We start from the raw sequence: 14,339 nt of genomic DNA, 5'->3' as shown, positions 1-14,339 counted from the left end.
TAAAGCAAAAATACTGGTTTATGTTTTAACAAACTGGCAGAAATGGCCAGACAACTTATTTAAATTAAAAATGCAAATGCAAACCTACAGGCGCACACTCAAAAGCAAAAATAAGATACGGAGAGGATGTGATTGTGGGTTAGAGTCTAAGAATAAACCTAGGCTCAGTGACTTTTCAGTAATGTAAGAAGCTGGCTTTCTAAAAGTATTGCAGACGCTTATGTATAACCTTTTGTAATCCCACAGCACTGTTTACATTTTGTTAGTTACATTTTAATAAGTTCTGATTTTTCATTGGAATTGCTTAAATTTCTATGTTTATAAATTTTTCATGTTAGGACTAGTTTTCTTGGATGTTTTAAATAGAATTCTGTACTAGTCTGAAAATGTTCAGATGAAAGTACTGACAGACAATTTGCCCGATGATGTCTGTTCAGCAGCATAATTTTACTCAGCTACAAATGGCATATTTAATTGAATGAAACATTTCAAATAGAATTTGACAGCTTTCCAGCCTAGTATCTCCAAATTTACTTTTTAATGAAAATATGCAGTCCTAGGAGTGTTATAGGGTCTATAAAGAATTTGTTTTATGAAGGACAGTACTGTGATGTTGGAAAATAATGCATTGAGATATGATGCCTGCCACTTGTGATATACGTACTTCTTAGCTTCTGAAACATCTCAATGTTTTCTAGTGAACCTTTTGAGCAATGATTTTATGGTACTGTCTGTGTTGCCTCTATCTGTAACTCTAATGCTGTATTCTGAGTGCAAGATCAAAATGTTAAAAAAAGCCCCTAGATTATCTTGTACAAGTTTTAGTGGAAGCATAATAATAGGAAGTATGCATTTCATCAGAAACCACAGTATTGTCATCTGAGGAACAGATCCATGGAAGGGGAGCCAGAAGTTTCAGAGCGGTGTTAGTCTTTAGTCTAGCCAAAGCCAATTCAGAATACCGAGTTGCATAAATTTGTCCGGGTTCAGCCTGCAGCGTAGCAGTGCACATTACTTTTGATCTTTTGATCAGAGGTGTAGTAGTTCAGTGGTTATTTCCAGCATAATGCTTTAACTTTTGGCATATTGCTTCAGGGTTTCGCAACCGCTTCCATTATTCTAAGTTAAAACTACTTAATGTAGCTCACACAGTAAAGTATCTCTAAATCAGTCAGCCTACATAGTCTGCCTAAATGTACAAAATTTTGGTTTTCCATCAAAAATCAGTTAGCCAATAAGCGCTGTCATCTCTTCATAGCTGACAAGAATTTGTGGCCGGTGTTAGTCTGGAGCCTTCACTGAAGGTGTGTGCTTTTCATGGCATACTGCCCAGCGAAACCAATAACATGATTTCTATTATTCCACTACACAGGGAAGCTCAAGGAGGTGATATAAAATATTCCTCACAAGGAGCCCTCCAGGGACAATTCTGTGAGAGAGATGGTGAAAACTGTCAAATGCTGCTCTGGTATATTGGAGTTGGTCGGTGAAAAACCAAGTCAGAACATCTTTGAGGTTAACATGGGCAGGATGCTGGGAAACCAGTTCTGACTTTGGCTTTCAGTGTGTGCGAGATGAGCAGTTTTAGTCAAAGCTCACAGAAGTAAATGATGCCAGAGAAGTTTTGCTGTCTCCAAGCTTTCTTGTGAAGACAGAGGGAACCTTGCTGGTATTCCTTTCATTCCCCACCACATGCCATGTGGGTTGCTTCCTCCCTAAATGACCATTTGAGGTGCAAGGTACCTAACGCTGTCCCATTATGACTATCCTGAGGGTTTTGGCCAAGCTTAAGCCATTTTAGGGAGAGAACTTGTTTTTACCCATCTGCTTTGTTGGAAAACATGTTGTTTATCTTCTTCCAAGGGAGAACATGCTTTCACCGCAACACTGGTTAGCAGTAGTCTCTTCATTAACGTTTTGGAATTAGAATGATAAAATAAATGCTACAGTTTTGGCAAGTAAATGTTTGCTGTAAACATTACAATGAACGATGGAAGCAGGGTGTGCATTGAGAGCCTGGAACAGCATGGGAGGCCACTGACGTGCTTAATTTCATTTGGTGTTTTTCTAGTGAAGTTTGGGGAAGTGAGGTTTATGGCTTATTTTCCAAGCAGTCAGGAAACAAGAAAGCTCTCAATCATTCAGTGACTGCCAGCTAGGGAGGTGGTTTTTCTCCCATAGTTGTTCAGATTTGTTTGCTTAGACTGTTCTTTGGTTTTCTATACGCTGCAACCATATGTAGTGACTAGTTCTGAAGACAGGATGCTTGTAGGCTTTTAAAGCTGTGCTTGTCCCTCTTGTCTCCCTATCCCCAGCACACCAGAGAGCAGCTGTCCATGAGAGTACCTGTGTTTGAACACACTGTCCAGGGAAAACTCAGAGCATGGCTCTTGCTTTTGATGTTGTAGCATGCGTGTATGAAAATTTGCTCTCTTTGTGCCAGATACTGCTCCACTCATGCGAGGGATGGGACTGTGATTTTGACATGGTCTCCAGTAGACACTGAATTATATGAATTTCTGCATCAAAAGAGCTGGGTAGAAGTACAGAGACATATTTTTCAAATGTAGCGTATGATCTACTCAAATTGTCTATCTACAGACCATGTGAAACAGGCTAGAGGCTACTACCATAGAGTTAATATTGAAACTTTGGATGCTTGGTTGATTTCCTGGCTATTATAGTTTTATTTTGCTCCTGTCTTTTCCTCAGAATTGTTGTGCTAATTAAGCTCTGTGAGTTTCAATCTCTCAGGTTCTTCAATTATGACACTGCAGTCCCTCTATGGCAGCACACTGGAGTGTAGCAGATAGGATATTATGAAGTGGAGACATTCAATGGGAAAATGTCCAAAAGCATTTCAAATCACTTAAGATAATTAAACAAGGGGAAAGAATGTGTCATGTTTAAAGAATATGTGGTGGTTTTACGAATAGGATGATGTTAGGTGCCTGTGCATGGGAAACTCATTACCCATGCTTCACTCATTCGTTATATTGTAATGAGAAAGAAGAATTAAAAAACGCCTCTGTGAATATCGCCTCTGTGCATATCAGGAGGTACTTGCACTGAGACCACCACTGCAAAAGCAGCAAGGAATAAAGGCTTAACAGACTTGTTTATTCCTCTGGATATACCTGCAAAGAAATACAACAGTTGAAGAAATAACAACTAATTCCAATCTAAAGGTCAAAACGACCTGAACTGAGATGCTTAAGAATTAATGGAGCACGCTGGTGTCAGTAGGCAGACGTTTAGATGACAATTTTTATAACTGCCTATATGTCAACCTGTTTCACTCTCCTCACCTCCCCCATTTGTAGGCAAGGTTTAAAATGCATAGCTGGAGGGCTTTTAATAAGAATTTGTATAACAGAGTGAGGCAGTACTTGGATGGGGGAAAAAACAGGCACTTTATCGTTAGGAAGGAGGAGAAAGAGTAACAAGTATAAGTAAAGGTCAGATGTCTGTATGAGCTGCAGACAGCATATCTGAGGAGAAGGGAAGCACCACAGTCAGGTTTGAGTCAGCCTTGCACTACCAGCAGGTTATTATGATCAGTGCTCCCATGGAGAAGGTAGAGCAGCTGACTGTCATCATTTAAGACGTCATAGGAATATTTAATGTTCTTCCTAAAATACCAGTTCTTAAAGTAGTGTAACTATACTGAGATGTTAATCAAAACCAAAGGTAAGCAGAAGAGCAAACTTAAGAGCATGAAAAGTGTATGTTCCTCTCCAAAGATCAGTAGGTTCGCAGCACCTTCTCTATATCATTAAAAGCAACCTTGTGAAACCTCCTCACCAAAGAGTGCATTGCTGTGATGTTGGACCCCAGAACAGAGATGTCCGTGTGTGACCATATTTGAAATAAGATTTAAGGTGCAGATTAGGGGCTGCATTTCCAAACCTCTCCACAGGAAAGGAGTCACAGAAACAAAAATCAGATCATACATCTCAGTGCAGTGAATCTTGCAGTGTGTGTGCAGAGTACCCAAGGTTCATTCCTAGGCATGTCAGACCTCAGAATCAAATAACTGACAAAGCTCTAGCTCAGATTTGAGGCTGCTTTACACCTCCATGAGATTCAAAAGAAAACACAGTATTGCTTTTAGAAATTGCTCGTGGTGTTTCTATTTCAGGCGTGGGTTTTTAGCTAAGTGTCCAGTTCATGCTTCGTGTTACCCCGTCTCAAAGTCCTAGCTGAGGCTCGATGGCAGCAGGCGGATCATGCCACATCCCTGGGAGTGCTGGGTGGGTTTGGGCTGTGTGCCACAGAGCATCTGCCAAAGAGAAGAAGCCTGGGTCCTTGCTCACTCACTAGCACTAACAGCCAGACAGTGCTAGCAGAAGCAGATATTTATTACTGTGAAAACTTGGGTCTCTTCTGCTGACCCTGATTCCCTGCTGAAGCAAAGGTCAAGTTTTATGCTCCATGCCATGCCAGAGTAAAGCATAGTTCTTCTGAGACGTGTAACAGTGAGCCACACACCACCCAGGATGTTGACAAAACATGTACCAGACATCATATTGTTTGGCTTTAAAGCAGCGCTGTTGAATCTCAGTTGCTGAGTGTCACTTCAGTCTCACAGAGCAGCTCTGAGACACTTGTAAATCTCTTTTGATGGATAACAATGTTGGTGCCTTCCCCCTTATATCTGTATTGCAGGGGGATGACCTGGAGCAGGGAGGGCAAGCAAAGAAGTTTCATCCTAAAAGACGGATCGAAAAACAAGCCTGTGCGCGATTAGAGATTTGCTCCTTAGGCTTTTGTCTACTAGTTTCTCTTATATCACCAAGGGAAATCCTGGTGTCTGCTCCTACTGTGCTGATGCTTAGATTTTTTGTCAGTAGCTCTAACATGAAAAGAACACAGTTCTTGTCATTTTTTATAGCCTGATATTCTATACTTGGCATGTGGATGGTTAAGGGAGATTTGATAATAATCTGCACCTATCTGAATGAAATATGAAGGAAAACCAATTGTTTCAGCTATTGAAAGAAGCGTAACTAGGAAAAGCTAGAAAAGGCTGAATATCAGGAAATGCATCATGACAGTAACATCTGTTGGAATGCAAAGTAATCTCCCTTTGAAAGTGGTGGGATCAGCATTGCTTCTGACATTTGAAGCTCAATGAGACAGAACCTAATTTGATCTATAACATACTTGGCTTCCAGGGAGGCCGCCTGTGTGATCCACTAGATTTTTTCCATCTCTAACTTCTGCAAGTCTGTCTTTCTGACTCTCCCTGGGTGATGAAATATCATTATAACCTTTTGAAATAATATATTGGTGCCTGGAGAGCCGGGACTGATTTTCTCATTTGCAAGTGAGAGGCAGTGTGTTAAATTACCATTCCTGTCATTAAATGGATTGAGTAAAAAATCTGATGTGTTTAAAACAGGACATTTTCTCCCTCCCTAAACCAACCACCTAAGACTTCATGTTGCAGGGGGGTGGGAAGGTGAGAGTTAGAAGTTTAAATAACATTCATGTTATTCCCTGAGGCTTAGGTTAGTGGAAGCTGCTTGACACCTGAAAATGGTTCAGCAAATCTGACAGGGAAGCTTCCTACTGATTTACAGAGGATGAGGAAGCCTGTGCTGTGTCTGTCATAGATCAGGAGGGATAAAACTTGTCCTTCTGGGCCATCAAAGCTTCTACTTGTTAATTTGGCTCTGGGAAAAACAAAAAAATCTGTGGTGCTGACAAACATAAGTAATTTAACCTAAGAATTGCACTTTTGCATCTTCAGAGAATAAGTGAGAAAGTTGTGGTGTTGTTTCAACTGATTTTTTTTAATCGCATTCAGCAGTTGATGCAGTTCTCAATAGCATTTGTTTCTGTCTCTTCATGCAGTGCAAAAATTGATAATCATCTGGTACTGCTGAGCGTTGTAGCTGACAACATTTGAAACTCCAGACATGGTGATGAATTGCACTGTGATATATTAATGTTATTTTGATCCCTGCTCTTTCAGAATTACATTGATCCAATTAGGTTAAGTAGCTTGCCATCTAAATTAATTTACTTTCCTCTATTAATCTCCTTTACTGTGGGTCAAAAACAGAAATGTAAATCAATCTATTACATTGCATATCTTTGGGGGCCGGGGGGGTGGGGGTAATTAAATTACCTAATAGATACATATGTTGAATTCATTGTTTGGTATGTTAAACATTATTGCCATAATTGGAAAGTGAAGTGATGCACACTCAGTTGTGGAATTTGAGTGCTTGTTACACTTAGTTTTCATAACCTTTCAAGAAATGCCTTTACATGACTTGCTGTCCCTGGATACTATTGCTTTGTGCTTATATGGCTATACAGCTTTTAAGATACTAGACATTTTGAAAGTGGGGATAACAGCTTCTTTCTCTGCCAGAAATTGTTGGACTCCCTGGCAACATGTCTTGTAGAGGTCCCCAGCCTCTACAGTGTGGAGAAAACCTTTCCTCTGGCTTGCTCTCAAACTAGCACTAGCACCGTACGTGGCAGGAAAACAGATGTCTTGCCAATGATGTCTTAGTTACTAAACTGAAGGAGTGTTAATGCAGACTCCTGAAAAACGTTTCATTTCCTTAAAAAGGTCCTCCAGTGGTACATGAAATTTCCATGATTTGAAATTCTACTTTGGCTTCTACATTGGGGCATACTTTTTATTTTATTAGGTTAGTCCAATAGTGCAACTCCATCATCTTGGTGCTTTTACCAGTCTTTTACTACTCACACTGGGAATTCTTATGTTCAGCCAGTATTTTCATCAGGGTAGAGAGCAAACTTTCATCCTGATAGAGAGACTGATGACAGCCACACCAGGAATTTGCTATATTTCCTCACTTAATAAGTAGAACTGTCCATGAAAGCCTCAAATGAAAATGAAGCATTGAGGTAAGGGAATGAGATCCAGTGGCTGGAGACTGATTGTTGACACAGTCAATCTAGATATGAAGTGCAGTGTTTTTACGTTGAGCTTAATTAACTGTTATAACCTACCAGGCTTATGATAGCTTCTTTATCATGGCAGATCTAGACAAGGGCTCTATACAGCAAGAAAATGGATCTGGTTCCATCATGGTCGTTGTACTAGATTAATTCAAGTCAAATGACCTATGTAATGCAGCAGGTCAGATTGCTGATCACAGCGCTCCCTTCTGGTATTAAAATCTGTGAATCAATGAAATATTTTCTAAACCTGTGCCTGAGGGTAGAATGAATAGAAGCAGAAAGGTCACCTTTATCATCACTGCTGTCAAACACTTTGGAAATAGCAGAGCACAAAGTGAGTATATTGTTCAATCGCTTTGCCCTTATGCTACATCTGTTACCCTGTCCCATTAAATAAAAATTGTTCCGGTATCCTGTATGAAATCCCATCTCCAAAAAGCACACAGCAGAACTCTGTTGGTTTCAGCCACAATGGGATCTTACCTTTTGCCTTTACAAAGGTAATTAATGCCTGCTAAATGCAGAACTTAGCAGTGTTGTTATATAAATAATAATGACAATTAAGAAAGCAGCTGCTCTTCATGATAATGAGACAGTAGGAAACACAGATACAGCACATATTGTTTCAGGCAGGCCTTCTAGAGGCTGCAGGCAGAAGAGATGAGATAGACGTTGGTATCAAGTGCTGTCCAAGACACCAAGGGGGTTTGAGGTGTCCCGACGGAGCTGGGTGGTGAAATACATAATCTAAATCAACACTAGATGCTTGGTTGGGCAACCAAATCCTGCTCTAGGTGTGGTGGTTGAATGAGATCCAGAGCAGTTCCTGTACAACCCACCAAATGCTGCAGTGTTCTAACACTATATCTATCAATATGCTAATATTTCCTACAAGCTGAAAAATGTAAAGTGAGAATCTGTGCTTGAATATTCAGTGTGTCGGGGCTTTGCTATCTTCATCTTTTTACATTGCTACTTCCTTCTTTTTTTTTCTTCTTTATTTTTTTATTTTTAGCCTTGTTTCATTCATCGGTTTTCTTCTACCTTAAGACAGAGGCTTTTAAAGATGGCTTTTCTCTCTAATAAGTGTTTGCACTGTTCCTAGCACAACCAGGTCCTGACTGTGACTGAGCCATTGGATATGAATGTGATGCAAATAAATCAGTAATGAAAATTAAATGTTTGTTCATGTTCTAGTTTTAATGTTTATATAAAGTGCAAGAAATGTGTACTGAGACTGTGTACTAGTTCACCCTAGTATATACGCAGGAGCATTAACCACCTTTAAATAAAAGAAAGAGCCTGCTTTGTTCAAATGAAAACCCAAGGGAGAAACATGTCTTTGAAGTGGAACAAAAATAATATTGTGAAACGGTGTGATAAAGACATTCAATAGTCCAAACTCTCCATTTTTCTGAAGGTGATGGTGGCATTCATCTTTGGTTTCTTCTACATTGTGCTTTTGAATTTCCCTAGAATGTTTTGTGAAAACCAAAGCACGTTTGCGTTGAGAAGCATAGCTTAAGACCTATTTTAGGAGTAAATGTGAATGTTTTCATAGTTGTCATGCACATGCCCGTCTCTAGAGATTTCTGGAAAACGACAATTGCAAGTCAAAATTTTTTATATCATTGCCAAATGCAGGAGGGGAAGTGTGGAGACAATGAGAACAAAATGTCTCATCACAGACATGATCTTTCACCATCTCCTGATACATCTTCTCAAGTTGTTAGATCTTCATTAGTGAATATTCTTTCCTGATGATCAGAATAAATCCAGTACTTTAAGTTCTGTAATGTTCTTGTAGTGTTTTTCCTTGTGTGTCTGTGGAAGAAGTTTGTTTCATTTACCAAGAGCTAAATAAGTCTTTGGGTGGTCACTTGCTGGTGAATACAACACATTACATAGTAAAATAAGTAATACAGGGAAAGCATTTTCCTTTTCCACAAACCACCATTACTTAACAATACTCCAAACGTTTAGATTTCAGATTTAATGTAAAATGTGTTGAAAATTACATGGAAGATTCAATACTGAAATGTGCTGGCATGCAGTCCTCATTTGGAAGAGAAAGCAGTCTGGAAACTTGTAGTGTTTTCACAGTTAACAAAGGAAGTGTTCATGTACCACAGCTTCAGGTTTTGGAGTTATATTTTTCCTTATTTCACACACAGCCCTGGTAGTCATTGTATCGTTAATGCCTGGCTTTGATCGCTGTCTCAAACGGAACAACTAAAGGACAAAGTCAAGGTGATGTGGCCTTAATATTACGTGTGCTCTATTTTTTCAGGGGCCTGTTAGCCAGCAGCTTCACAGAAACACATTATTTGAGAGACGGCACTCATGTGGTTCTCGCACGCAATTACACGGTAAGGTTGGTGTTTCGTGGGTGGATGATGCTTCATCATTAAAACCCAAAGTGCTCTCTGCCGGGATCTGAGCCATGGGATGAAACAGCTCGATGTATGATCTTTTTTTATTGTTGCCTTCAGTACCTTTTTGACTCCTGTGATCCTACACATGAATTTTTAGAGAGAGACTTTAAAGGAAAGCTATGGGGTTTCAACCAGGTGACTTTTAAAATCTGTAAGATTTAGTCAGTTTCTTGGAAATATATCCATTAAAATTTTATAATAAATGCAGCCGTTGTTGATCAGTTATGGAGGAAAGTCCTGGTTCAGTTAGGAAGAAAGCCCTTAAATATCTGATTTCCATAGTGCAGAAGCTCACATCAGAGGTTTTGAAGGCTTGGGTGTCTTTCCGCATTGGGGAAGTCATGGCTGAGGTTTGGGAGAGGGGGTGGGTTGGTTGGGTTTATTTTTTAATCCAGACCATAAGACTGTTATGTATATACATATATATATGTGTGTGTATATTCATGTGTGTATGTATATATATATATATTTAGGAATATGGCTAATTTGATCCTTGTTAAAATCAGTAATTAAAACCTGCTTTTTATGAATAAAAAATGCTTTAAGGCAGTAATGTTTTTCTCCTCTGACAGTATGAGTGCCTTAATTAGAAACACTGCAGCAAGTGATTTTAACTACAAAGATTATCTCTTATCTGCCTAAGTCCTATAAAGTATTTGTTATGTTATGTTATTTATTTATTTATTGACACTCAGAAGAGGCAACATGCTTTGGGTTCCCATCCATAATGGGCTTTACTGGTATCGGTGAAAGGCATTATTTCTATGCATAGCATCTTACTTCTGAAAAAGTATCTTCATTATAGCTCCAGACCTCCCAAGTAAAGCAATAATTCTGAAAGCTTTCAGTGTTTTCTTTTTTGCTGGATGCTCATATCTTCTTCAAAATCAGCTTAGTAGAAAATAGTCATTTTTTTTAGAAACAGGAAGGCTGTATAGACTCCTAAAGGAAGTAAAAGGCAAGAAATGAAGCACACTAGTCTTTGACAGATTAACCTACGTTAACATGAATATGTGTACAGCTAATGATAGCTAGGCTTTCCCTTACTAAAAGAAATACCTGTTTTCATAAAGGCAGTAAGTCATTATTAATACTGACAGTGCATTTTGCTGCCTAAAAGATTTTTTTTTGAGAGATCAGTGAATTCATTTTTCATTAAATGCTGCAGTATGGTTTAAAAAAGATAAGTCTCTGTGATTTTATTTTTATATCTCTTCTTCACCGAGGACATCAATATAGTCTGTAGTTGAAGCCAAATCCAATTTCCCATTGAAAAGTTGCTTAGTCAAATTCTGCTTGGAGGTCAAACCAAGTCAGGTTGGTGGAGCTGTCATTTGGGGAGTTTCTCTAGCACATGAGTCAGTGTCTAGGTTATTTTTCTGGTTTATAACACTTGAAAAATTTGCAGTTGTCAAAAGCTGGTATTTATTAAATGATCTCAAGCAAGGGTAGAGTACTGTTTTAAGTATGACAAATCAGCCATGGTAATTATTTGTTTTTACAGGGTCATCCATTTTGTATACTAGTTTACAGGAATAAAAAAATGTGATAGGAGAGAAAAAAAAAAAATCCTGCAGTTCAGTGGAGTTACTGAGCTAGAAATCAATTTTCTACCAGTCCAATTGCAGGCCATGGTCTGATAAGTTTACAGTTTCAGTATTGAACTTTGGCATCATATAGCATGTGTATCTCAGAGAAGTTGTGAAATGGGCCACAACAAGGAGCTCAAAGTTAATAAAATGACAAGTTGTATGTGGAGAGGGAAAGAAATCAGGACCTTTGCCATAATTCACTCTTTGATAAAGACAGCTAGACTGCAGCAGCAGCCTGTATGGGGCAAGATATCAACTTGCCCTCCCCGTTTCACTGAGGAACCACTTAACACTGGTGATACTAAGCCCCAAAGACTGCCTTCTTAAGAGCTCTGAACAGCACCTCTGCCTTATACTTACTTCAAGTGACGAGAATAAACCCATTTTATTTTTGGTTTTAGACTGTTTCAAGGTCACTGTATGAGAGTCAGTGCTGAGGTTGTTTTTTCTTGTCTTATCAACTGGATGCATGTAACTGATGACATTAAAATAAAGTGAAAAAGTACACTCACACTGAAAACTTTGATGTCCATAGCAATTGTGATTGAAGCAATCATGGCAAAAAAATTGTCTATGACTGCCTCCCTTCTGTTGTGGTTTTATCCTTGGTAATGTGTTATTGACTCTTTATGAGGACTGATGATAAAAATACCCAAGAGTAAAACAGTATTACCCTGTTTCTGTCATTCCTTTCACTGAAAAAAGCTATTGAGATTTGTATTTAGAAAGTCAGATGTTGCTGTTCTGTGTTCAGTCGCTCATGTTGGAAATACAAATGCTCTAAACAAGAATTCTTCATGGTATAACCTTATTTGCAGAAAATTCATATCTGAATTGTGTCATCTTGCCCAGCATTTTCATGGCTATTGCTTTCTTTAACAAAATCAAGGTGGTCTTTAGAAGTCTGCTATGTGAGGCTTTGAAAGTGAAAGCCATGCCCCAAAACTGAAAAGGTTAATTAATGCAGCTAGATGGATGTGAATGAACCGAGTAATAAAAAGGCACGGTGAGATGACAGTCAGGTTGAAGCGTGAATGATAACTTTCCTTTGCACTAATAAGATAGGAACCTTTTACAACAGTGTTTTCAGTTTCCAGGTGGCGTTCATAGGAGCCATGAGAAAAGAAATGCTGGACGTGACACAATCATTGCTTTCCAGCCAGTCACATAATTGGGAATGTAATATAAGCTTTAGTCAACAATAAAATTAACCTTGATTCCAGACAGATATGTGTATGTGCTGAGAAAGTATCTCTGTTGTGGGTGCCTTTTGCAAGGAGTGGATTATTAAGGAAATACAATAACCTAGCCACAAAATGAAATTGGATTGTTGCCTCTCAAAACAGAAGACCCTCTTATTCTTGGTTGTTCTTAATAACATACAGCCACTCAGTTGGGTAATTCAATAAAAGGTTTCCTTTCCAACCTGTTTCCCTTCCCCTTCATTTGCTCTGTGATTTTTTTCCAAACTATAGGGTTGGGATTGGCTTTTTTATACTCCTTTTTATACATAGCTACCTCTTATAGACATATATAGATATAAATGACCTTAAATAGAAATATGTGTCTCTATAGAAAGTAGTAAAATGTGTCAGCTGACTTGTTCATCTGACTAATTTTATAAAATATTCCATATTGTAGCTTTAAATAAAATAACACAGAAAAGGGTAGTCAGTCATGCAATTTAAACACCATTGACCCTCTTTAAAAAAAACCAACACAAACCAAAAAAAAAAACCTCTCCAACCCTTTGGGGTTTATAAAACACCCAAGGTTTCCATATAGGAACCATTTGGACTGTTAAGTACAGTGACTATTTAGTGGAGCAGGAAAGGTGCTGTCAGTGTGTTTCTGAATGCTGTAACCTGAAATTGATAATCACTTTGAAATAAAGGGGATGGGAAACCATGAGAAAACTATAGAGCAAAAACCATTTATGAGTACTGAATTGTTATCTCTTTTTTGCAATCAGGGTCACTGCTATTACCACGGCAATGTACAAGGGTACCCCGACTCCTCAGTCAGTCTCAGTACCTGCTCTGGACTCAGGTGAGTCAATATTTCAGTAATACTTGAGCTCCTTAAGAAACCATCCTAGTACTTGTTGAGTTCTTGTTTTGCCTTTTAATGAACGTATCAATATCCTTTTTTCAAATGTTGGTGCAATCTCTGTAAAAGCATTTTCCCTTTAGTTGCTCTGAAGAGGAAAAAAGAAATAGATAATGCAATTTGGGGGTTTTCCACGACGTCCTTCTCTCTTGCTGCCCATCCTTATCTATATCCTTTAGCAGCAGTGCAGTGCTTGGCACAGTTTTGGGCTGGCAGTGCCCGGTGGCCTTCCAGTCCTCCTTGTCCTCAAAGCTGTTTCAGCAGTGATGGCAGGACTGCTTGCAGCTGCAAACGGATGCATCGTCCAGCAGCCTCATCATTAGGAGAGCTGGCTTTATAAATAAGGCTGTGGAGCTCAATAAATTGTGTCCATGGCAGGTATGATGCTCAGCATTAGGATTTTAGCCACTTGTTAACAGAAGAGTAGCAGATTCACATTGCTGAAAATGAAACCTCTTCAGAGTTTGAGAAAGGAACAGGCTGACAACATTTTAAATACACAATGGACACAGTTCAGGAAACAATTATGTTCCTTACTTGGACAATCAGAGACTGGTATTTACTCACAGAGCTGTTCCAAATCACAGTAATTAACTGTAAATTGGCTCTAGTGCTCTCCCTGGAAAACCCAGTTTTCCTGTCAGATTTCCAGCTGTCTCAACCTTTTCTGGGTTTGTTTAATTTATCTACAAACAGCATGAGTAGCTGGAGTCTTTTTCCCTTGATTTTGCATTTTGTGCAATAGTGGTAATATCAAGGCTTTTATAACAGAGCTCTAGAACAGACAGCAGCAGAGAGAGCAAACAGTTTGTTACCAGGACCCCTCTCCCCATCAGAGGGACCCATTTGCTGTAGTGGGTGGGATTCCTGTGGCTCATTCCCACATGGAGAGGAGTTTTATGGGTGCTTCGGTATGTATCTGACATCTTCCACGAGTTTACTCTGGTTAACCCCTTGCATGGACTATGCAGTCTGCGTTCACCAGTCCTTCTCACTGTCTGTAAAAATATAATGCAGTGCTGTTGGTATTTTAGTTGAAGGGATCACATTGCTGCAAGGTCCACAGGGAAAATTTGCACCATGTGGGACAGGGTCTGCACCAATGTCTTGTTCCAGAGCTACCTAAGAAATTAAGAACTCTCAGGAGAAATTACTCTTCTCCATGTGAAAAACATTTTCCTTCTTATCTAATGTGCTCTTTTTACAATTGTTGAGCTCACAGAGTGCTTTCCCAGTTTTAGGTAGTCAGGTATGT

At 39.0% G+C, this 14,339-nt stretch overlaps 1 protein-coding gene across 1 annotated transcript in view; it reads left to right on the top strand.

The window, feature by feature from the left end:
* ADAM12 (ADAM metallopeptidase domain 12) overlaps window positions 1-14,339 on the top strand; it is a 185,139-nt gene that overhangs the window by 93,841 nt on the left and 76,959 nt on the right. The window contains exons 4-5 of the mRNA XM_074875531.1: window positions 9,239-9,317; window positions 12,948-13,024. Coding sequence (XP_074731632.1) covers window positions 9,239-9,317; window positions 12,948-13,024 — 156 coding nt within the window. The remainder of the gene's footprint in view (window positions 1-9,238; window positions 9,318-12,947; window positions 13,025-14,339) is intronic.

Source organism: Strix uralensis, chromosome 7 (genome assembly GCF_047716275.1).
Source record: "Strix uralensis isolate ZFMK-TIS-50842 chromosome 7, bStrUra1, whole genome shotgun sequence".
NCBI lineage: Eukaryota > Metazoa > Chordata > Aves > Strigiformes > Strigidae > Strix > Strix uralensis.
Note: the sequence above shows the minus strand (reverse complement) of the source record. Positions and strands in the feature narration are given on the sequence as shown.